This window comes from Eptesicus fuscus, chromosome 17 (assembly GCF_027574615.1).
Source record: "Eptesicus fuscus isolate TK198812 chromosome 17, DD_ASM_mEF_20220401, whole genome shotgun sequence".
Classification (NCBI taxonomy): Eukaryota; Metazoa; Chordata; class Mammalia; order Chiroptera; family Vespertilionidae; genus Eptesicus; species Eptesicus fuscus.
The window spans coordinates 46,365,434-46,390,438 of NC_072489.1; the positions used below are offsets into that span (position 1 = coordinate 46,365,434).

General features: G+C 40.9%; 1 protein-coding gene across 1 annotated transcript in view; it reads left to right on the forward strand.

The window, feature by feature from the left end:
- SORCS3 (sortilin related VPS10 domain containing receptor 3) overlaps window positions 1-25,005 on the forward strand; it is a 529,174-nt gene that overhangs the window by 461,518 nt on the left and 42,651 nt on the right. Inside the window, exons 14-16 of the mRNA XM_008144282.3 lie at window positions 43-150; window positions 21,062-21,179; window positions 22,145-22,278. Coding sequence (XP_008142504.2) covers window positions 43-150; window positions 21,062-21,179; window positions 22,145-22,278 — 360 coding nt within the window. The remainder of the gene's footprint in view (window positions 1-42; window positions 151-21,061; window positions 21,180-22,144; window positions 22,279-25,005) is intronic.

The window sequence follows — 25,005 nt, forward strand, 5'->3', positions numbered from 1 at the left end:
TTATTTTCAGCTGTCTCTTTCGTGTACTTGTTTCTGACCCAGGGTGAGTTTTGACGAGGGCCACTCCTGGGACAAGTATGGCTTCACTCCGGTTCCTCTCTTTGTCGACGGGGCTCTGGTGGAGGCTGGAGTGGAGACCCAGATCATGACGTGAGTACTTCTTTTGCTTTTGGTCTAAAGGAACCCAGAGGCCTGGGTTCTACTCTAACCCACCAAGGCCATGGTTTTTCCCAGGGAACCCTATACCAAAGCATTTCAATCGCTGAGCTGATGTTTTCTCAACTGGAAAATGGAAATATTTATGCTTGTACATAATACTTCTGATCAACAGACCAGAGGAGAGAAGCTAGGTTACTCATTGAAATGTTAAGATTTCTAACAGAATTTAAAATAGTATTGTAACAGTTTCCATTCATCCAAAACCCAAATAAACAGAAATATTATGTCTTTACATCTTTTTTTCTTTCCAAAACATTCCAGTAAGATACTAGGGACAGGGACAGGAAGAAGTAAAACAGCCAACACACTAAAAATATGGAATATTTTAAGAGAAACTCCTATTGTCTGTCACATTCACACTCACACACTCTCACACACTCACTCATACACACTTATGCTTACAGTTGTTTTTGTTCCACTTTAGATTAATTTGTTGTCAAAATTTATCTACATTCCTTTACAATGTGAATAGATGGTGGGATATAGATCTTAAAGTTGTAAAAAGCCATGAATTACTTTCTGAATATTAAAGAAAATAATAATGATATATTTTTCTAAAAGTATATCAAATTTAAATCCCTAAAAAGTTGACTGCCTGTGTATGTTTGTGTGCATGTATGTATGTAGGGGATATGGGATAATAGTTATGGTGATCCTACACCAGCTCGTACCATGTCCTGAAATCCTATAATAACAATCAGACTCTATGACTAAGTTGTCACATCACTTTACTAAGAGTTAACAATATTGGATGCAAGTTTATCTGTACAAACCATAAGCAGTACTTAATGCTTAGAGTCTAAAGCTACATCATTTGATGGATACAGAACAATATATAACATAAGTATGAGTTGAGTTCTAGATATTTGAAGGCAGTAACATAATGTAATTTTTTTTCTAAAATACAAATAATCAGTAAATATATAGATATAGATATATGTACTAGTATAGTGGTTATATATATATATATATATATATATATATATATATATATATATACTAGAGGCCTGGTGCATGAAAATTTATGCACTGGAGGGGGGGCGGTCCCTCAGCCCAGCCTGCCCCCTCTCACAGTCCGGGAGCCCTCAGGGTCAGGAGGTGACCCGGTGATCAGAAGAAGGCAATGCCCTCATCACACCTCTGCTGCTGCCACTGCCAACAGCGCAAGCCTCAGCTGGTCCTGGTTACCTGAGCCTCGGGCGGCCCTGGGTGGCTGGGCAACCACCATCTGAGGCTTGCCTGTGCCTCGGGCCAGCTCTGGGTGGCTGGGGGGCTGAAGGGACTGGGGGACTCTGGAGGCAGGCGCAGAGCAGCCCAGCCCATCTGGGGGCGGGCCCAGCCGTGCCGTGCACCTGCCACCCTGGTGGGGCTGAGGGGATTGGGCGCCAACATCTTGTGGCTGTGGGTGCTGCCATCTTTGAGGGTGTGGCAGTCAATTAGCATATTCCCTCCTTATTGGCCATGGGCACTGCCATATTTGTGAGGGTGTGATGGTCAATTAGCATATTGCATGTTTATACATTCAATAAATGTGATATAAAAATATCATGTTACTCAAAATATTCTGCCAAGAGATTAGACATTGTTCATGTGAATTCCAGGAAGTGGATGGAATATTAGGAAAACCACCATCTTTTTTCAGAAGGATCTCTCTGACCATGAGCTGACACTTCCAAATTATTTCTCATCCTTCACTTAATCACTAGATATAAATAGAAAACCTTCATCTTTTCTAGGACTTTATTTGATATGGATATCAAAGAGTTTAAGTATTGAGTTCTAAATTCTGTAAGGCAAGGTACATACATCCAGGAAGGTTGTGCAGCCTGCTTCAATTTATCAAGGTAGATGTAACTGCTCATCATATCCAAATCTTAATTGTCCCAGCATCTTAGGCAGCGAAGATGTACATGGTCCTACAGTCAGGCATTCCCTGATTCTGTACCAGAGAGACATGCTGGTCTTCCTTTCATCTGGGCTTCTCCTCACCTCATAATGTGATTTTTTCCTACATTCTCTTCTACGAGGCCTATTGAACTCATTGCATACTCTTCTTGGGCATCACTTTGAACAATATCACATGGATTCTAATTTCTACATGACCTGGCATTCCCTAACAAATTTAAGGCCACAGTTTAAACTCTCTGTTCATCCAGTCTTTAATGTTAATATTTTTTCCCTCAGATTCAGATAGAGTTTAACTGGTCACATGGATGTGAGATTGACCTCAGGGCCAAACCCTTTACTGAAAAGACTAGATAGCACTTCTATTTCCCTTTCCTCCTACTAAAACTCCGTAAGAGTGTGGCTGAGTTTCTGCCCCTACTTCTACCTTGCTTATTGCAATATTTTAAATGCTAGTAAGTAGAAAAGGAGCTAGAATAGTGCATAATTTTCTTATAAGACAGAAAAGGATTTGTCCTTTCATGAAATGAAGATGAGTTTGGCAGCAGTCATCTACCCAAGTATAAATAATTCAGGCTCCCTGTTTTGAACTTTTTATTAAATTCAACATTTTTCTAGTGTGAAAATGACACAAGTTTTTCCAGGGCTCTTCACATAGCCAGAGGGTGAGCTCTTAAAAGGGTTGTCAAGAGGCAATTTCTGCTTCTGTCCTAGATTTGAAAAGGATTTTAAAATCAAGTGGCCCACTAGGTAGGGCTGACCAGTGCTGTTTCTTCGTGTAATGACAATGGCAAGAATGAAAGCAGGAGTTCAAAAACTTTTATATATTTCTTAGGAACTATGAGGACAGGGAGACCATTTGGGGATAAAATGCTTAACCTTGCAATTTCACCAAAACCTAATACTGATGTAGGCTATCCTTCTATATCCTTCCCTTCTCTGCTAACTCTGACTCTGTAGCTTAGCTGTAGTCAAGGAGAAAAAAAGGTTTTACTGATGTATCTTGTTAACTTCATTTGGAGGATTTAAATGTTAAACAGTTTGTGATAGTTTTTATGTGTAAACTTGACGGGGCCATGTTGTGCCTAAACATTTGGTCAAATATTATTCTGGGTGTTTCTGTGAAGGTGGTTTTGGATATGATTGCCATGTAAATGAATAAACTAAGTAAAGCAGATTGCTCTCCCTAATGTGGGTGGGCCTCATCCAATCAGGTGAAGGCTTGACTAGAACAAAATCCTGTTCCTTCATTGAGCAAAAGAGACTTCCTCCTGCCTGGTGCTGTCACACTGGAACATGATTTATTCTTGCCTTTGGACTCCAACTGAAACACTTGCTGTTCCTGGGTCTCAAGCCTGCCAGCTTGCAGACTGGAACTCAACCACTGCTCTCCTGTGTGTTTAGCTTGCCCACCCACCCTAAAGATCTTGGAACTACACACACACACACACACACACACACACACACACACACACACACATCCTACTTATTCTGTTTCTCTGGAGAACGCTAATACACACTTTATTTATTCAAAAACATTTAATAAGATCCAAATATATTTTAGATTCTCTTGAGGGATATAAAAGAGAATACAATTCTCTCTACTTTTATGGACCTCTCAGGCCAATGTGTTGTAGGGAGTGGGGATACTTTAATCATCAAGGAACCCTAGTTATATAACCAGGGAGTGAACAGAGGCAAATGAAGACTTCTCACATACAAAAGGTGACAATGAGTTGGTCTGAAAGTTTCAGTAGTAGTTCACCAGTGGAAAACTGACTAAAGGCAATGTAAGCTTAAAGAAAGCACACATTTTTAGCAGTTTGTTGAGTACTGTCACCTGGATACCTAGCAGGAGGTTTGGCACAGGACAGAATATCAGTAATTATTTTTGGAGAGAGTGAATTATTTCAAGGCAAAGGACAGAACACATACAAAGGAAGGAACCACGAAAGAGCATGCTTGGGTGTAAAGAGTTGAGATTATGAAGGGATTTAGTTTACTTTAAGAATTTGACCTGCATCCAGACTGATATTCTCCAAATTGAAAATATGGTAACACCACTCTTATTCTAAAAACTTATGGAGATATTTCCACTTCCTTTAGGATAAAATCTAAACTCATTGAATGTCCTAACCCCATACTCACACTGGCCCATGTCTAGGATCTTATTTCTGACTTCTATTCCTTGCTCCAGTGGTGCCTTCCTGCCCCAGGGCCTTTGCTTGTGGATCTGCCTGGAAAGTGCTTTTCCTCCCACATGCACAACCAGACTTCTAAATATCTTTCAAGTCTTATTTTAAGTATCATTTTTTTCTAGCACTCCTTCCTTTAATGCACCAGATGAGTTTTGGTCTCCATGCTATATGCTTTCCAAGCCCTATAAATGTCTACCTTGATAACAGCTTAGACAATAAATATTAGGAAAAATGGCAGTGTTTATTTAGTATGGTCCCCCTCCACCTTCATCCACCCTTACTACAGACCCACAAACACACATGTGTATGCATGGACAAACACACACACACACACACACACACACATGCACACTCAACTTTAAGTCCCCATGAGAAAGAATATTTGGATATCTCGTTCATTGAGTGCCGTGTGTTTATCAGTTTTGTGCTAGCACTGAAGATTTAACAGTATATATTTATTGAATGAATAAATGAACGAATGAGTGAATGAATTAACCGGTGCAAGGTATGGTCTTTAATAATTTTACCAGTGTTTTGATTGTTGTGGCTTCTCTGGCCCATGGCTTTCGCATTTTAGGACATTGCCTGTAGATTTCTAGAGATTCTGAAGGGCTGTGATCAGAATCCAGTAGTTGCAAGTTATGGGGGCTGGAGGCTGGGTAGCCATCTGAGCGGTCTGTGTCTGTGTGCAGATGTGTGTGTAGGGGGTGAGAAAGCAGCAGGGTGGGATGGCATGTGGCACAAAGGGCGGCTATAGAATGAGGACCCTCCTGGGAATGATTTCTGATTTTCTCCAGCTTCCAGTCCTCCCGAAGGTCCCTGCTCAGGGGTATGAAATCTAACACTGCAGCTGTGCAGGGGAATCTGTGTGGGAGAAACAGTTCCCAGCTTGCAGGCTTGGGGTTTGCTTACTTTTATTGCTCCTTTTCTTGCTGTCTTTTCACATGTTATTATTTCAACATTTCCCTGGTAACCTTGACAGGAACCATCTAGTCTAGCCTAATTCACAGTGAAATGTGACCGTTCTTATTACTTACTGTGGAGGACAGGGCTGGTTGATTGACAAGCCAGAGGGCCTATTGCCATTGTAAGCTGCGACCCTCCAGCTGATGAGATGCCTGTGGCTATTAGAGCCCCAAGATTCTTTGGTCCACTCTTTCTTGAAAGGTTTGCCCCCAGATTAGCACTTGAAGGAAAGCTCTGTGTTGCTGGGCTCAGATGTGGAGTCAGATGGGGAAACAGATTTCCTGCATGCTCAAAGCTACATTTGAAAATTCTTTCTTGATATGAAATGTTGGAAGCAGCTGGCTGTGATTTAGCTGATCTTTTACAGAGGCCGGGGGAGAACGTAGCTGCCTCCCAGAAAAGAAGAAATCCCCCAAAGGAGAGGCACAGCTTTCCTGGAAGAAAGGGCAGAGGCACTGCTTCCCAGGAGCGAGCAGCCGCTCACTTGTGTCTGTTCAGCACCTGCTTTTGGTCAGGTGTCTGGTTGGGCACTTTCTCAGAGCTGATTTCACTGAAATCTCCCAACAAGCTGCCATGTGAATTTCAAACTTCGGGCTCAGAGCTGAAATTTAAGGAAAGGTGCTAGAATTCTCCAAGGTGTGTTCAGTCCCTTAAGGGCCATGTGTGGGGAGAGGGGCAGGCTGTTAGTATTCACTAAGTACTGATGAGTGTTCACGGTGCTGCTAGACACCACGTCACAGCAACCCATACAAACCAACGTTTGGAGGGATATGACATATGTGAAGGAATTATAGGACAATTAAATGGTAAGGGATGGCCCAAATTGTAGTTGTCATTGGATATCTAAGAAGTGATTGAAGACAGAGCAGTACAAAGACTTCTTGGCTTTGTGGGGAGGAAGGAGAGAGGGGCATTCCAGGAGGGGGAGCAACGTCAGCAAATGTGAGCAGTGGGATGCTGCCTGGTCTGCACAGGGGAGAGTGTGATGTGGGAAGCACTAGGGATGCTTTCAGCAGACTGTCTAGGGCTGATTGCCTTGCTAACTCCCTGCATAAATCCAGTCTCACTGGCTTATATCTCTGATCCATTGTTCCACCAGCAGAACTGTAGCCAAAGTGAAGGGGGGCGGGAGGGGGGCTTTTGCCTAGGAAATTATGCAAACCCCAAAGCTGCAGAGGTTTAAAGGGAAAAAGAAACAGCAAAAACCTTCTTTCCACCTAAGAACCCGTGGCCACATGCTTAGCAGGGAACATGCTTTTGAAGGCAGGCTTAGCACAACGTGGAGCCCCAGCCCCGAGCTTAAATGCATTGTTTAGCCTCCAGTAACTGCATTCAATGAAGTCATTGGAAATGAACCAGGGCTGCTTCCATTGATCTGTTTTCCCATTCTCTGTTGTTTGCTGGAAGAGCCTGACCTGCCTTTGCCCAAAGTAAGTGATTCGAGAAATCGGCAAATCCACTGGAACTCCCAAGTCGTTACCTCTCGGGTTGGCTGCTGGATTCACATCCCTCAGGGTGTCATCAGACTTGCCATCCACTCAGAGGCCCACTGTCATTGGTGCCAAGGAACACAGAAGCCGGCTGTGTGCCTGCATAGGGGCTTTTGGATGACACTGGGATGTACTGGAGGCTGGCAGTGACCTGGGGGGAAAAGGCTTATTTTGACCAATGGGTTGCTGAGTGGGGATAGAGTGGTGGCTTAGGACATGAGTTTTGGAGGTTGATGCTCCAGGAAAAGCATTCATGTTGCCACTTAGCTATGCATGTGAACTTAGGTGCTTTACTTACCTTCTGTCTGAGCTCACGTTTCTTCACCTGGGTGTGGGGATTAAGTTCCATAGTCTCCATCCAGGGATATTAGACATGTTTGTAGTCTTCCTAGTCTGATGATTAAGAAATGGGCTTACAGCTCTTTTAAATTTTCTGGCCACAGGGTCTTTGTTATGCCTCCTGACTCTTGCAATGTAGTGTGAGAGCTGCAATAGGCTATACATAATGAGTGGGCATCAACTTGTAGACGCTGAAATTTAAATTACTCACCATTTTCACGTCATGAAATATTGTTCTTCATGTGCTTCCTCCCATCCTCCATACACCCCGCATTCTCCATACACCCCGCATTTAAAATGCAAAAGCCATTGTTCGCTTTTAGGCCACTCCAAACAGGTAGCAGACAGATTTGTCCCATGGGCTGTAATTTGCAGACGCTGAACAACAGTGCACCTGGAGCTTCATCCATTGTGAATATGTTACAAATATCATTGACATTTTTGGCAGTTTCTACAACCTTCCCCTACCCATAAACTACTTCTCCCCTTGCACCCTCGTATGAAGTATTGGAAAGACAGATCATTTGGAATGGCTTAAAAGTGTTCTCATATCTGAGGCAGAACCCGTAGACAAGTGTCACCTCTTTCAAGAAGCCCTCCACTATTCACCCAGCTCCTCCTCGTTTACTTTTATTGAATTCTTATCTTATGCCTCAGGGTTTGGCTCACAGCTATATTTAATTTGCTTTCTTTCTTTTTTTTTTTTTTTATTGAGGCAAACTTTGCAAAGTCAGAAACATCTGGCAACGTTGAGCACAAATGCCCATCACCCACCAGCCTGCTAAAGCTGCATGGTAGCTGCCCACTTGGGATCAGACGTGCTGTTTCTTGCCCCATCTCTTACCCGGTGTGCATGCATCTGCCCCCGTTGCTTCAGCTCACTCACTGTCCATTTAAGTTGTCCTCCTGGCTCCTGTAAGATTTTGAATGTGTGATGCTTAGTATAAATTTGACATTCACACTTTTATACTTGTATTGCGTTTCTTACAGTTCCTCTTGAAGGTTTTAAATATACAGTTAAGTACAAAGAATAATGTCACAAGCACCTTTGTACCAACTACCTAGAATGAATAAATATTAGCACACTGTCACTTGGGCTTCAGATTTTTAGGAGAAATAAGCAGGGCATCCCAGGTAGAGTTAGTCCTCTAGGTACTGCCCTTTTCCAGACCTTTTATCCTTACATCCTACATAAATCAATGGGTGCCATGAATTCGATGTATATTCTTCTAATACATGTGTGGATACATTTCATGCATATCTACTTATTCGTACAAATGTACGTGACATTGCTGTGAGTGTTTTATAAATGTATAAGGTAGCTAAATGCTATCATTCTCCTGCATGCTTCTGTCACTCAATATTATTGATCTTGGGGTATATCCATCTGGTCCAGGTATTTTCAATGCCACATGGAATTCTGTCATGAAACGAATATGCACAATTTATTCCCCATTCTCCTATCAATGGTTTGGCATTACTACAAACAGTATTGTCCTATCTTTGTACAAGAACCTCCAGGAATATGAGTTCTCTGAGCTACATACCTACAAGTGGAATTGCTGGGCCATGGGGATTTGGATTGCCACCTTTCTTTTGGAGTTTCCTAATTGTTTTGCATATTGGTCATCTTTGCAGTTAGAGCATGAGGTCTGTTTTAGTCTGTAAGTGATTCACCAAGTGCAACTGTCTTAATCCCTCATCTCCCACAGCACGGGGTGTGAGGCTGTGCATAAGGGATGCTCAGCAGACACATGTTGAGTGAGTGATGCTATTGGACTGGACTGCAACTATTTAAAGGGAAGGGATGCATTTTACACTTTTTCTGATGTGTTTAGCTCTTGGTTCGGGATTTGACACAAAGTAGGAGACTAAGCAATATAATGACGTAGGAAAACCAGGTGTCCCTCCTGTGGCTACTCTCTCACAGCTCTTTTAACTGATTTCCTCTTCTCCTAAATGCCACCCTGAATATCCATTTTGCCCTCTTGTTTCTATCTCTTAGGGTCTCCTTCATCACCCAACTCATCTCTTACAGGTTCACAGACCACAGTTTCTAACCCTCTGTTATGGACTTGAAGCTTTCAAACCCATTCACAGAGCTTATTAAGTTTGGAGAAAAGAATCAAAGTTGTTCGGGCGTAGGATGATTTACTTAATTTTTAAAAGTCAGCTTTCTTTCTCTCGCCTGTTCAGTTCCAATGCCTTTCAGTCCCCTCTCCTCCTCTTCTCCGGTGCCTTTTCTTCCCTGCCTCATTCCACCATCTCACCGATCATCATATCATGTAACTAACACAGGCTCTGCTTGCAGGGTTCCTTGCTATTGATCCCCTGCCTCTTTCTATTAAGGTCTAGCTCATGTCTCACTTTGACTCAATGCAGTTCCCCTATAGCTGCTGACCTCCTTTACCACTAAGCCCATCTGCACCCTAATGGGAAAACAATCGGATGGCATGGATGCACACCAGTAGCCAGGAATGTGGCCTGGATTTCTGGAGACCTACAACTTCTGGCCGCTGATGGCTAACCTTTGAATTAACATCTGTCCTCAGCAGCTTCTTCCGTGGGAGCAGAAAGGAGGGCTTATGGAAGGAAGAGGCAAGAGGAGGCGTGGGAAGCCTTTCTGAGAGAACTGGACTTTCAAAGAAATGTTTTAGAAAGGACTCAGGGGTCCACCTCTCAAGCTCCTCCTCTCAAAAACATTATTCTATCTTTATTCAACAGTATGTATTGAGTTTCCGCTACAAGGTAGGCACGATCCTAAGTGTACTAAGAGCAGAACTCTGGCACGAACAAGATCTCTGCTGATGGGATATTTATGTTATAAAGCCTCTTCCTCTTCTTATAGGAGGAATATCAGTTTTGTATGAGGCTCATTTCAGTTCTGGTGTGCATGGCATCTGCTCTATAATCCAACTCTGAGGCTTTTAAAAATATATACTTTTATTGATTTCAGAGAGGAAGGAAGAGGGAGAGAGAGATAGAAACATCAATGATGAGAGAGAATCATTAATCAACGTCCTTCTGCTCGCCCCCTACTGGGGATAAAGCCCACAACTCAGGCATATGCCCTTGACCGAAATTGAACCCAGGGCCCGTTAGTCCACAGGCTGACTCTCTGTCCACTGAGCCAAACAGGGAAGATACTACCATAAACCTCAGAGTTTCTCTAAGTTCCAAAGATTCGAACCCTGGCTGTAGCTTCAAATTGTTGTTTGCCTTGTCTGAGAAAGAACGGTGCTTTCAATGAATAGAAGGGAATATCACAGAATATTATAAGTGGTTACCTCCAAGGGGTTTTCAATTTTCTCATGTATAGATTTTTTAAGTTTTCAAAATGTTTATAATGAGAATGCATTTTTTATAATGAGAAAAGAGAAACCATTTATCAAAATGTACACATGAAAAAAAAAGTATCACCCAGTTAATGAAATAGAGGGTCTGCGTCCCAGGGGGTGATTGTGTGGGTCACACTTACATACTTTTGAGGTTGTCACCTAAAGGAAAGGAGAGTCTTGCCTACCCACCATCCCTTCCCAAGCTCCGAGTGAATTAATACTAAATCACCGCGAATAAATGGGCTATTGGAACCCAATCCAAGAATGGAAAATGGACACAAGTCCCACTCAAAGAATAAAAATTAAGAAAATTGCTAGGTAGAGGCTTCTGATGAAACAGTGCTCTAACTAATTTCTTCAAGGTCATCTGGTTAATTTATGCTGCATTTAGAAGTTATTGTGTATTTTAAAAATTAATGAAAGATTTAATTATAGCAAGGTTGCCCATGACCTTTTGTGGAATGACTTCATCATAAATCTGCAGGCATTTCAGAACTGTTTTCTGGGTTTCTAATAATTTGCTCTCAAATTAATGACATGCAGCCCGTGAAAGGAGTTGAGGCTGAGGGAAAGGATTGAGTTGAGACATGCCGTTTCCTAGCAATGGCTAATTCTGAGTCCTGGATGGAGGCGGTGTAGAAGATGGTGTGTGACTCACCGGAATCCACAGCAGATTTAACTGTTTACTTAGAGGAATGAGAAATAAATCCTGTGTGTCAATGAAGGAGATTGCATGTGGCCAGACCAAGTGATTGCAGAGCATTTGGTTCGGGGCACATTTATCTACATGCCAATATGGAGGTAACATCTGGACCAATGGGAGAATTCATTTTCTGCCCTGACACTCACAGGGGTTCTCCCTCATTCATAAATTGAAGGTCCTGCTTGCCCTCCAGCTTGCTGGCCACCAGAAAAGCCCAGTTTAGACTCCATCATCCTAGTATATATATGGGCGCAATGAGAACAGCTAAGCTGTCCCTGGGGATGGGCAGTGGGGTGCAGGATCATTTCTCCAGGGACCAGGATACGTCATCATCTTTGTTATTCTGATAATTCATCTGATCCAATAGAGTCAGGGAGAAAGGAAAAGAACTGAGGAGGAAGAATGATCATGGAGGGCATAACAGAGAAGTTAGCATTTAAAAATTGAAATTAAAAAGAATAAATCAAGAATATAGAATTACCTCAAAACCTATAGTGTTGTGGTTACATAATACAAAAACCTACAAACAAAACACAAGGAGAAAATGGAAGATTTGCATTATCTTAGGGAAATACTCTGATAACCTTTAAAGTCTAGAGAACTAGACTTTCATGGGAATATTTTTAAAAGGACTCAGGGGAAAACTAATAGAACAAGCAGTTGAAAAGTAGTATGATTTTTGGATTTGAATACTATTAGCAGGCTTTATTTAGAAGGCTTTTATATAAACTTCATCATCATGGAGGACAATAAGGGGAAGGGATAGGTCCTGAGGCAGGTCCATCACAATACAACATTATCCTAGTTGAATTCATTCAGATGTCCCCACACAAGTCAGTCTGCAGGGAAACCCTCCTGTTGTACTGTCTAGGCACTGTTTTATCTTCTTTGGCACATTTCTAGTGGCTTCCTAGTAATGAATCCTCTCCTTTTTCTCTCTGAGAGATGTGGTCAACCACTGTCTCCTTGAAACTTATCTCAGCTTTGATACCTATTTGATAAAAGTTGGTATAATTAGAGATGGAAAAAAGAACCAGATTACTATGCAGAAGAGAATCAGCTGACCCAGAATTGCTCTCTGGTAAAGAGAAAAAACATCTTTACAGAGCCTACTCCTATAATTACATTTAGTGTGGCATTGTTTCCACCTAAATTATAGCAATTATATACTAAGATCCCTTTTGAAATCATTTAATTAATGAGTAGGTAACCCTCTGTGTGTGTGGAATTCTAATGAAATCTTTTATTTTTACAAACCAGCTTCCTCCCTCAAATTAATTACTCCCCTCCCCACAAGGCTAACTGAGGTCTGGATGGTGGACTAGGGAAGCTGTATTATTTAGAGTCCCAGCAAATCACAGTTGTTTGTGGAAAGCCTAGCACAATCCAAGATAACCAGGAAAAGTGAAGATGCTGCTATTTTCTCCCTGATATTGTTTTTGTCCTTCTGAACCCCAAAGGACACATAGCTAGGCCATGTTCTATGGCCCAGAAATAAGGGCAGATAAAGCTATTACCCCAATTTTGGAAGAAGTAAATGGTTTGATAGATTAATTCCATCCATTAATCAACCCAGAACTACTTATTGAGCATCTGTTATATGAAAGAAGTTCCAGTGGAGACAAAGATGAATTACTCTAGATAAATCCTTTCTGTATGGGGTCACCAGGAGATAGATAGCTTGTACACCTGGAGGTAGACATAGCAATTGAAAGAAAATAAACTCTTGAAAATTGTCTTGAAAGGGCTGTGTTTTGTCTAGACTATTTCTGCATCCCATCTGTTGAGTATATATGTCACGGATTAAAAATCATCTTCTGTAAGGAAGTTTGAAAGATGAAATGATTTGCTCAAGGTCAGCTAGCTAATTTAGTGGCAGATGAAGAGTAGGAAAATATAAGTCTATATCCTTGCCTAGCACTCTTGCTATCATGCCCAGACAATCTGTATGTTAAAAGTTAAACAACAGCACATAGGTCCAAGATGATACTCTGTGGCCAGGTTCACACTAGCACCGGATGAGTTAAAAGAGAGAGAGAAAGAGAGAGAGAGAGAGAGAGAGAGAGAGAGAGAGAGAGAGAGAGAGAGAGAGAGAGAGAGAGAGACTTTTAGGTTTATAGAGTGCAAGAAGCTGAATCTTCAGTAGAGCCAAAATATCTCATGAAAAAAATCTAGGTTGCAAGGTAAAAAGAAAAAGAAAACCAGAAATAATAAATTTTAATTGATTTTTTCTAAAAATCAATATAGTGAGAAATGGTGTAGAGAATTCATTTATTTTGTCCTGTGATTGGGAGAAACTTCTTCAGGGACACTAAAGGGTAGGCTACCTGTTTACAGACTGTCATCTCTATTTATGTATGAGGTATGTGCTTTCTCCACTGTTCTAGATGTCACACACACACACACACACACACACACACACACACACACACACTTTCACATGTGCAACAAAGAAATCCCTGAGTTTGAAGTTAGTGTGTTTCAAAAAGCATTTGGAACCAAACTTATTGAAAGCCCTAGCTGAGCAGGGCCTTGGGTTGAGTCCACGGAGTTTCCAATAATAAGAATGATTGTGATGGTAATGAACATTTGTTGTCCATTGAGATTCTCAAGATTTTCTCATACATTATTTCACATTATACAGATTTGATTATGTTGGCAAAATTACAGAGGTGGGCCCTGGCCTGGTGGCTCAGTTGGTTGGAATGTCAACCTATAGACCAAATGGTTGCAGATTTGATCCCCAGTTGGGGCATGTACAGGAGGCAACCAATTGATGCTTCTCTCTCACATTGATGTTTCTCTCCTTCTGTCTCTCTCTAAAATCAATTTTAAAAACATATCCTTGGGTAAGGATAAAAAAAAAAATACAGGGGTGGGCAAAAGTAGGTTTACATAATACAATAATTAATGAATAATAATGTAAAAATAAATTGTGTGTTCCTTCAACTCACAACTGTAAATCGACTTTTGCCTACCTGTATACTTACACATTGAGATAAGAAGAGGGACTAGGAATGTATTTCTGAGGAAGAGTTCAAAATTGTGTATGGGTTTTCTTGGTTTTGTTTGTTTTGTAACTGCAAGGAAATGGGACTATGGATGAAAGTGGATTTGACTATGTTAGGAATTGCCTTGTTCCATAGATGATCAATAATAATCAGCCACTTTTGGTCAAGCAACTACTATTGAAAGGATCTAGGAAGTACAAAGAAATACAAGAATCTTTCTCAGCCTTAGGAGCTTTCTAATTGGTTGACAAAAATTTGACTAACAAAACAAGAACATTAAGAAATCACTGCCCAGCAGGTGTGATTCAGTGGATTGAGCATCATCTCATGTTCCAATAGGTCACCCGTTTGATTCCTGGTCAGGGCACATGCCTGAGTTGTGGGCTCAATCCCCAGTAGGGGGTGTGCAGGAGCAGGCAGCCAATTTGTTTCTCTCTCATAGATCTCTCTCTCTCTCTCTCTCTCTCTCTCTCTCTCACTAAAAAAATAAAAAATATTGAAAAAATAAAGAAATTATCAATAGTTGTCTAGAGCAGTATTTCCCAAAGGGTGGTTCTGGCATCAGCAATATCAGCATTACCCGGGGACTTAGAATTATGAATAATCAGGCACCTAAAATGCTATTCTGAAAATCTGAGGGATGGGAAAACTTAAATTTCACAAACCTTCTAGGTGATTCTCATGCAGACAGTGGGGAACCTCTGAGCTAGAGATAACAGGAGCATTTGCGCTTCTGAGGAAATAGAGCTCAGTGTTGTAAGAACAGTCACAGAAGACTTTCTGAAAGAGATAGCACCTAACTTGGGAATCACATTATCCTATTAGAGACTAGAGGCCTGGTGTACAAAATTCATGCATGGGTGTGTGTGTCCCTCAGCCCAGCATGCACCCTCTCCAATCTGGGACCCCTCGAGGGATTCCGACTGCCAGGTAGGATCGGGCCTAAATAGGCAGTCGGACATCCCTCTCACAATCCAGGACTGCTGAGGGACTAGAAATGCATTTCTGAATGCATGCCTGCTGTCCTGATTGACCCTAACCACTTCTGCCTGCCAGCCTGATCACCCCCTAACCACTCCCCTGACAGCTTGATTGATGCCTAACTTCTCCCCTGCCAGCCTGTTTGCCCCTAACTACCCTCCCCTGCAGGCCTGGGTCCCCCCAACTGCCCTTCCCTGCAGGCCCGGTCACCCCCAACTTCCCTCCTCTGCCGGCCTGGTCACCCCTAACTGCCCTCCCCTGCTGGCCTTATCGCCCACAACTGCCCTCCCTTGCAGACCTAGTCCCTCCCAACCGCCCTCCCCTGCTGGCCATCTTGTGGTGGCCATCTTGTATCCACATGGGGTCAGTCATCTTTGACCACATGGGGGCAGCCATCTTGTGTGTTGGAGTGATGGTCAATTTGCACATCATTCTTTTATTAGATAGGAGGATTAGATAGGATAGAGGCCTGGTGCGTGGGTGGAGGCCAGCTGGTTTGCCCTAAGGGGTGTCCCAGATCAGGGTGGGGGTTCCCTTGGGGCATGGGGTGGCCTGGGTAAGGGGCCTGTGGTGGTTTGCAGGCTGGCCATGCCCCCTGGTGACCCAAGCAGAGGCCCTGGTATTTGGGATTTATTTATCTTCTATAATTGAAACTTTGTAGCCTTAAGCAGAGGCCAAGGCAGGCCAGGGCAGGCAGAAAGCTTGGCTTCCTCCATTGCCAGGGAAACCCAAGCCTCCTGCTCTCTCTGTGGCTGCAGCCATCTTGGTTGGGTTAATTTGCATACTCGCTCCTGATTGGCTGGTGGGCGTGGCTTGTTTGATGCAGTGGGTGTACGGTCAATTTGCATATTACTCTTTTATTAGATAGGATATCCCATGTCTTTGGTTTCTTTGTCCTGCACATTTTTTTTGGTTTTCATATTCAGTTGATGTATGTGAACCTCCTCTGCAAAGGATTACAAGTGGGGGGTGAGTTCCACTAACTTTAAAGGAACATTTTCATAGGATGAGAAACTTTTATATGGGAAATTTATTTTTCTTTTTTAATTAGAAAATGGACTTTCTCTTTTCCTAATCCAGAATTAAGTGGACCTTGTCAATATTTATCACCCCAAAGTGATAGACAAGGGTTCCTATGATGGTCACCATAATTTCTTTGCCAAGTGCTCACTTCCACAAACCCTGGCATGAATTTCAACTTCTGTTCTCAGTGTAGTTATGAAAAGGAATGAGAAATGTTTGACTTTAAATTAGTCCTTATTTTATCTCCTGCTTAGTTTGCTATGTTTGTCATTTTCTCAGCTTCCATGACCTCTAATCAGAAGAGAAATGGATAGAGATAGTATTGAGCAGAGTTAGGGAAGCCAGATCTATGCAAAAGAGAGACCCTGTGTCAGAGTCACTTATGCCCCACAGGAGGGACCCCATAATAAACCTTTTCTTCCTAGAACTAATAATGGATGGAAATAGGGGAAGTACATTAATTGTCTGAAAGTTGCTAAGGGTTTTTATCCCACTGATCTTAGTTGGGTCCAATGAGAAAATGAACAAAACTGATAGACCTAACATAAAATGTTTAACATTTTGCATCTGGCATGTTGCAGAGACCACATGGCAAGGAGATTAGCATACTCCTAAGTGAAAATATTAGTGTATCTATTTATAGTTTGGGGAAGGACCTGGGATGCACAATGTAAGAAAATCTGGGATAGAAGCCAAAGAAATATAGATGAAAATAATGCACCTGCCAAGATAACAGAAGAGAAGAACCTGCATTAGTCCACAAGTCCTGACTGGAGACCGATTTCTGTGTTCAGTCCTGAAATGAGCACTCTGAGATCATAAACAGATCATGAACATCCTTAGAGGCTCAGGGTCAATTAGGCTATGCACCTGAATGATGCTTATGTTCTCTGCAACAAGAGCTCTGGGAGATGGTTAAGCCTGAACTTGAAGTTCTAAGCTTACTAATGCTTGAGCATTCTTTTCCTCTCTGGACTAACTTTATCTATTGGAAAGATTTGTCATATTTTTTAAACTTTTACCCTTTCATGTTTTGTTATTTTTTAATACTCAAGAGATCTCCCTAGAATGGCTTCTTATTGGACTTCTCATTCCTACCCCTTCCTCAGTTATCTCCAGGTAAACCAGCCATAGTTTTTATATCACTTATAGAGAGATGATAGATAGATAGATAGATAGATAGATAGATAGATAGATAGATAAATAGATAGATGAAAAGTGGTCTCAAATTATATAGCCATCAGTATTAATTTCTTGAGGTTTCTGTAACAAATTTCCATAAATTGTGTGGATAAAAGAATGGCAATATATTCTCTCACAATTCCGGAGGCCAGAGTCCAAGGTTAAATTGACAGCAGGGTTGCACTCACTCTAGTGTACTAGGGTTCATTTGTTCTATGCTAGTACATTTTCTGTTAGCTCCAGCTGTTTCTTGACTTGTGAGCTCAGAAATCTAATCTGTGCCTTTCTCTAAACATGGCCTTCTCCTCTCTCCATGTATCTCTTCTTTGTATATTTTTAATAAAATTTATTGGGGTGACATTGGCTAATAAGATTATAAAGTTTCAAGTATACAGTCTATAATATATCATCTGTATATCACACTGTGTGTTCACTTCCTTCACCATATATTTGATCCCCTTTGCCCTTTACTAATTCATTCCCACCTCCCTTTCCCTCCGGTAATCACGATACTGTTGTCCGTGTCTATGAGTTTTGTTTGTTCATTTATTGATTTCAGTTTTATATGTGAGTGAAATCATATGGCTTTTGACTTTTTCCAACCTGACTTATTTTGCTTAGCATGATATTCTCAAGATCCATCTAAGTTGTTGCAAATGACAGTATTTCATCCTTTCTTATGACTGAGTAGTATTGCATATTATGTATGTACCTCATCTTCTTTATTCAATTAACTGTTGAGGGACACTTTGTTTTCATGTCTTAGCCACAGTGCATAATGCTACAATGAATATATATCTTTACAAATAAATTTTTTCAAGTATTTTAGGTAGATACCCAAAAGAGGGATTGCTGGGTCATATTGGACTTCAGGCTAATCCTGATAATCCAGGATAAATTCAACTGGAGATCTTTAACTTGTAAATCAAAGACCTTTTTCCAATAAGGTCTCATTCAAGGTTACAGTTCAGATCTCTTATTCATTTCAGTACACAATCTTGATCACTCTCCTTTTCAGTGGTTCTTAAACATTGGGAACCGTGAACCTCTTTGAAAATCTGATAAAATATATGTACTTTCTCTCTATATAAACACATATGCCAATGAACACATATTTTTACTTAATATTTCAAGAGATTCAAACTCCACTATTACCACCAAAGTTTATAAGTTTACTGCACATTGAGGTATGTAGTTTAGATCATTCTTGAATGATGACATCTAAAACTAACTACAAATTTTCTCTGTGATCTAGTGTAATGTAGCATAGACCAGGATATTTCCACTTTTGCTCTAGATAATATACATAATTTTGTATTAATTAATGCATTCTCACGTCACCTTAAATATTTTGGTCTCTCTGAAATGTGTACTTATATTAATCGCATTATATATGAAAACGCTTAAGCTTTCATTATTATTATTATTGTTATTATTTTTTAAGCTGAGTTTCACTGAGTCCCATTTCGTCTATATAGTACTTATGTAGTTGACAAAGGGAAGACTTGACATTTCATCCTGTTGTGTCACATACTATTAAATTCAGCCTGTCTCTCATTCTGTCAAGACCTTTTTGGGTTCTGATTCTGCCATCAAATATATTGACTGTTTCTTCCAGCTTTGTGTCATCAGAAAATGTGATTTCCAGTGATGACCATTATTTTCATGTCTTCAAGTCATTAATAAAAATGAAGAACAAGAAAGAGCAGACAGCAGAACCTTGCAGCTGACTACTCACACCCTTCCTCATGGTTGATTTTAATGCCTTAATTAGGTACTGTTCAGCCACATAATTTTACTAGCACCTGGCTCATAGTTTTTCTTTTTTTTTTTCAAGAGTGCTGTGGTAGACCATGTCAGGTGCCTTGCTGATAGGTAAATCATACGCCTCATATTTCCCTCTTCTGTCTGTCTAGAAATCCTTTCATAGGAAGGGATGGAATTAATCTGACTTGATGTAGTTTATGATCCATGAAATAACTGTAAACTATTTGGAGTAGGCAGAATGTTTGATTTAACATCACTGATAACCTGCTACTCAGAGTACTCCAATCAGGGATGACTTACAGGAGAGGTGGCATTTGAATATGGCAGGAATGCATAGGCTGGATAGAGAGGGAAGAGACATTCATCAAAGTCTCCTCCCACTGTTGTCTTTTTTCCAATGAGCTTTCAACTTTCCTCTCTTCAAACAAGTACACACTTTTGATGAGTTAACTGTTTTGTTAAAATTTAAAATGGAGTGACTCATGATCTCTCCATGAAATGAATGAGAGATAATAAGGTGAAAATACCTTAGTTGAGACTTGACATGAATGTATTGGATTCGAAGACCACTAAATACAGCAAGAATCTAAGAGAACCGAGAGAACTAGGGAAGATACTTCAATTAAGTTTGCTCTGCTCCACACAATATGGGCCACACAACCTAGGATATTTAGCCCCATGGCTTCCATTGCCCAGGGCTGAGCTAAGACTCATACAAAGACCATACAGTTTTACTAAAGGAGAGACCCTCAGTCTCCCCATCTAAGTCTGTTTAATTTTTTTTAGACAAAGCTCTAAAACTTTTATTTAATATTGAACCATTAGAACATTAAAAGTCATTTCTTAAAGTGTATTTTAAATTGTATGATCTAAATTGTATGATCTAAATAGCAATTCTATTTCTTTCCCTATTTTACAATCTCAATCAGCTCCTACCTTTCCCAAAGCATTCTTGTGTTTCAGGTGACAGAAGTAAATGCCCCTTGAGGAGAGTTAGTCTCTCAGTGTCACTATCAGAATACCTGAACTTGGGGAGATAAAAATCCAGGGCTGGGAGCATGAGTAAGTCTTAATGAAATGGAAGCCATCCAATTCCTTGAAAGATTTCAGTTGATTTAAGTTCCTGGCATATTGGTCTCCCCTTTACATCACTGTGATGGATGTCTTGCATTGTAATTACAAGATATGCCACCTGAGTGGAGTATGGATGATCAATCTATTTTTCTAGAAATGATTGATTATTCATATTTATAGGGCTATCAACTGCTGAGCTTTGAAAAGGTCAGTATGGATTATCTACGCATATGGTGTACTATTTTACTATACATAAATATGAGTTTCTTTTATGACACTCCTGTGATTTTTCAAGGAAGGGAGGAGGAGGGTGGTATTCACATAAATTAAGCAATGGGAATTTCAAATAAATATTCTTACACTCAGTTGAAATTTTGGAATTGACAGGGTCATACTTTTGACTAGCTAACCCACCTTCCACCCCAGCATACACAGACATAATCTACTTTATAGATGAGGAAACAGTCCTTGGCAGTGCACATCAGTAAAGAAAATACCATTGCTTGGAATTAAAGACCTAAAGGCTGAATGTCAAAATATGACCAACAGTTCTATCTTGGTGGAGAATTTTGGACTTTGAATTTTTCCTTCTCTGTCCTTTTGTATATTTTAATTCTTTACTATAAAGCATAGATATTACTTTTGCAATTAAAAACTGATTGGTTTCTTAAGCCCACTGTGAATGCATTTCGCTGATTTTGTGTATACAGTAGACTTCTACTCAATGGTCTTCAAAAAACATACTTTGAAAGAACCAGTGAAATCTAGGCTGCAATTCAGTCTTCTATCCCCCCAATCTTTGTGCATTAGTGACTGACTTTGAGGCTTTCTCTGTTTGTCTTTCCCATCCCTCCCCTAAACACAGAGTTTTTGGCCACTTCAGCCTTCGCTCTGAGTGGCAGTTGGTGAAAGTGGACTACAAATCTATCTTCAGCCGGCGCTGCACTAAGGAAGACTACCAGACCTGGCACCTGCTCAATCAGGTACACCACCAGGAAGAAGAGCTACTAAAAGCCCTGTCATTCATATCTGGCCCTTTCTATTTGGAGTGGGGCTTCTGAGGATAATGGTGGATTTAGGGGAAGGGGTGAAGCTCATATATTCAGGTTCAGTAGAGTTAGATGGTATTGGGGACAATTTTGCATTCTGGGATCCTGATCTACTCATTGAAGTCACTGTATTGGGGGGCAGTGATAACCTGGGTTTTTAGCTCTACCCATAGAGAAATAAGCTCAGACAGGTAGGAGACTGACCTTTCGTAGGTTCAATCATTATACCGCCCCTTTGGGGGGAGGAGCATTTCTCAGGCTAGCTTGGAGTAAGGGCCCAAGAGCATTGGGAACAGGACCACTAAGAAAGGGTGAGGGGTGGGAGTGAGGGTCTCTACCAATAGCAGATGTTTATTGATACACAGCATAGTCAGGCATCTGTATTCTCCGGAACCATTGGATCCTTGTAATTTGCACTGACTTCTCCCGTTCTTTTTGCCCTTGACTAGGAATAAAGACTTGGGCATGGTTGTTTATCATAGAGAGGGATCTTCAGGTCAACTTCAGTTTTACTCTGAACATGATGTGAAAAATATTCCAGAAGTAGAATCCTTTCCACTAGAGTTTCTGCTGGAATCTATTGGGCAATTGTGGTGTCAGTGAGGATGGTGGGAGTCTTTGAATTCCCTATGGAGATGGAGGAGAAACAGGATGGAGTAAACATCACTGGCCAAGTTGGGAGGAGGGGTAGTGAGAGGCCAGCCTTGCATAGTTTTCCTTTTGTATGATAGTAAAAGAACAGCCCTTTTATCCTGAAACTCCCAAACTGTTACTGGGAATGAGATTGCTACCGAGTGACGAAAAGAGAATGAAAAGCCTAATGCTTCCTGTTGAGAAGCTGTTTCACTTCATCTTCTTTGTGTGTTTCTGCCTCTCTCACTATGGACTTTCTTTCTAAGGGGGAACCTTGTGTCATGGGAGAAAGGAAAATATTCAAGAAACGCAAGCCAGGAGCTCAGTGTGCCCTGGGCCGAGACTCCTCGGGGACGGTGGTCTCAGAACCCTGTGTCTGTGCCGACTGGGACTTTGAATGGTGAGTCCCTTGGCCTCTCAATGCCATTTTCAACAAGATGTTCACTTGTTTGGGGGGAGAGAAGGAAGATGAGTTAGGGGAGGAACTACTGGCCTGTACGCCCATCTACCCCAGTTCCTGGGCCAGATGGGAAGTTTGCATCCCTGGAAGAGGGACAGAAGGAGGCATTTTCACAGAGAAGCATGTCCAAGGGGACTTCTCATCTTCAGGGAGCAGCTGTTTGGAAAGTATCAGAGCGGTTGGGCTGGGCACTGACAGAGTGCAGAGAGCTACTGCCTTGGACAGTAACCTTCAGACACGTTTGCTCAAATTGCCCTCTTCCGCTTGAACTCTCATCATCATTTCTATCTTTCTTCCCTTCACTGACAACCCCAAAGGACAATGTGAAACCTAACCTATTAGACTCACACATTTCCAAATATTTACCTTCAGCTCTGGCCTCCTTCTCCTCTAGCATGCAGACATTTGTGTTCATCCATCTGCTCAACATCCATCTCCCCTTATATTTATATGTGACCAAAGCAGAACTCTTCCTGAAGAGTTGGAAGCAGTTTTTCAATTCATCTTGAATCCTGACCCCAATCCAGTATTTCCAGCCTCAATAAAACACACAGACATCCATTCAGTTACTTAAGTCAAAATCCCAGGAGAGCTTGATTTTTCCCTTTGTCTCACCCGAACATCTGCAAGACTTGCAAGCCTCTACTTCCAAAATACCTTCTAACTCAAAGCACCTTTACCCATGTCTTCCGCTGAGTGAATTCTTCAGTCTACTAATTCCTTCTCTGTTTTCACCCGTGCACCCTACACTCTATCCTCCTTGCAGCAAGCATATTATACTTTAAAAACCAAAATCAGATCTTACCACTCCTGTGCTGAGAACAGCTTCTCTTCACCCTTAAAATATAATCCAATGTTTTTCCTTGGCTTGCTTCGTTGTATGTAATTTGGCCTGCTGTTATCATTGTGCCTTAATTTTTTACTATTCTTCCCTTGTTTACTGTTTTGTAGTCACACTACCATCTCTTGTACCTGAATTAATCCAGGCTTATTTCTACCAGAAGAAATAGCATGTGCATGGATATCTTCCAAATTTAAACATGGTTGGCAACTTTGGGTCACTCATATCTCAGGAAAATTATCATCTCTTCAGAAATGCCTTTTGAAGCCATGTGATCTTACCTACACCTGGGCACTCTCTAGAACATCAGCATGATTATTGTCTTCTTAGTATTAATTGCCATTTGGAGTGATCATACTTTGTGATGGCTTTATTATTGCCTATCTTCCCCAGTAGAATGTAAGTGCCATGAGTGTAGGAGTTTTAGAGTTTCTTCATTGTTGCACCCTCAGTGCCTAGGTGAGTGATATAAGCAGTAAATAGTAGGACCATGTTTCTGAATGTTGTTCATTTTAGGAAAGTCAAAACCTTCCCATTTCTGGGAATGGGCGAGTATTACTCTGATCCGAGCTGGATGAATTCTTCCTTCACATCAAAGTCAAAAGCTAAAGTTTGGTTTAGATGTTTTATTAAACCATCCCATATTAAAAGACAAAGCTAAGGTCTCAGGTCTGAGCCTATAAATATGGAAGGGGCAAGACAATGACAATTGCATTGGAGTTTTTCTGGTATTAAATAACAGACCTAAGTTCAATTGTATGCAGAATGGCTGCCCCTGCACAGCCAGCAGCTTCATCCCTATTTCATCCTATTTCATCCAACCTGTTTCTTAACAGTGATTTGTACTGGAAGCCATAATTGTTTTCAAGTGTAACTATGGCTGTATCTAGTAACTGTAAGCCAGGCAGATGACTTTGACTGCTTCCTACCTTCTCTTCATTCCTGAACTTATGCCTTAGAAAGCTTAAAGGGGAATAAATGGTGATGGAAGGAGACTTGACATAGGGTGGTGAACACATGATACAATATATAGATGATGTATTATAGATTTGTAAACCTGAAACCAACATAATTTTATTAACCAATGTCACCTTGATACATTTAATAAATAGGATAAAAAAGAAAGCTTGACTTTAGTAGAATCGTTCAAATGGGTTGTGCTAAATGGAATTTAAATCTGAATGGCAATGTTTTATCTGTGGCAATTTTGATCCTTTGGAAACAAAATATATTTTCACACTTGGGAAGAATGATTTTCAATTATTAATTACAATTCAGCAAAAAATAGTCATAGCAATGTATACAGTAGGTCACTCTGAATTATTGCACATGACATATTGATGTCAACCTAAATATTCAAAATATGAGTATCAGGCTTCTTTGTGTCCTTCTGCAGGCTGACTCCATGCAGCCTCACTGTCTTTGCATATGTCCTACTACATTTTTGCCTGTGTCTCTCTGAGCTGTATTAGTCCATCACCCATCGTTGGCAAAACTCACAATTGAGAAAGAGTAAGAATTGTAGCATAAATATTTTTTCCCTTCAGCAATTACATTAACATTTACTATTCTGAAAAAAAAAATCACAACTCTGATATTTATAGTTTTTGACCTTAGGAAAAAACATCTTAATCTCTTTGATTTCACCTCCTCAGCTGTAAAGTACAAATACAGAACATGGATCTCATTGGATCCTAGGGAGAAATAAATGAATTAATATACATCATTAATGTGGAAAAGGCATTTATCCTAATGGTGTAGGCATCCATATGGTATCTGTTGCTGCTGCTGCTGTTAATATTGTACCCCAGGGTTAAGTGGTCCCC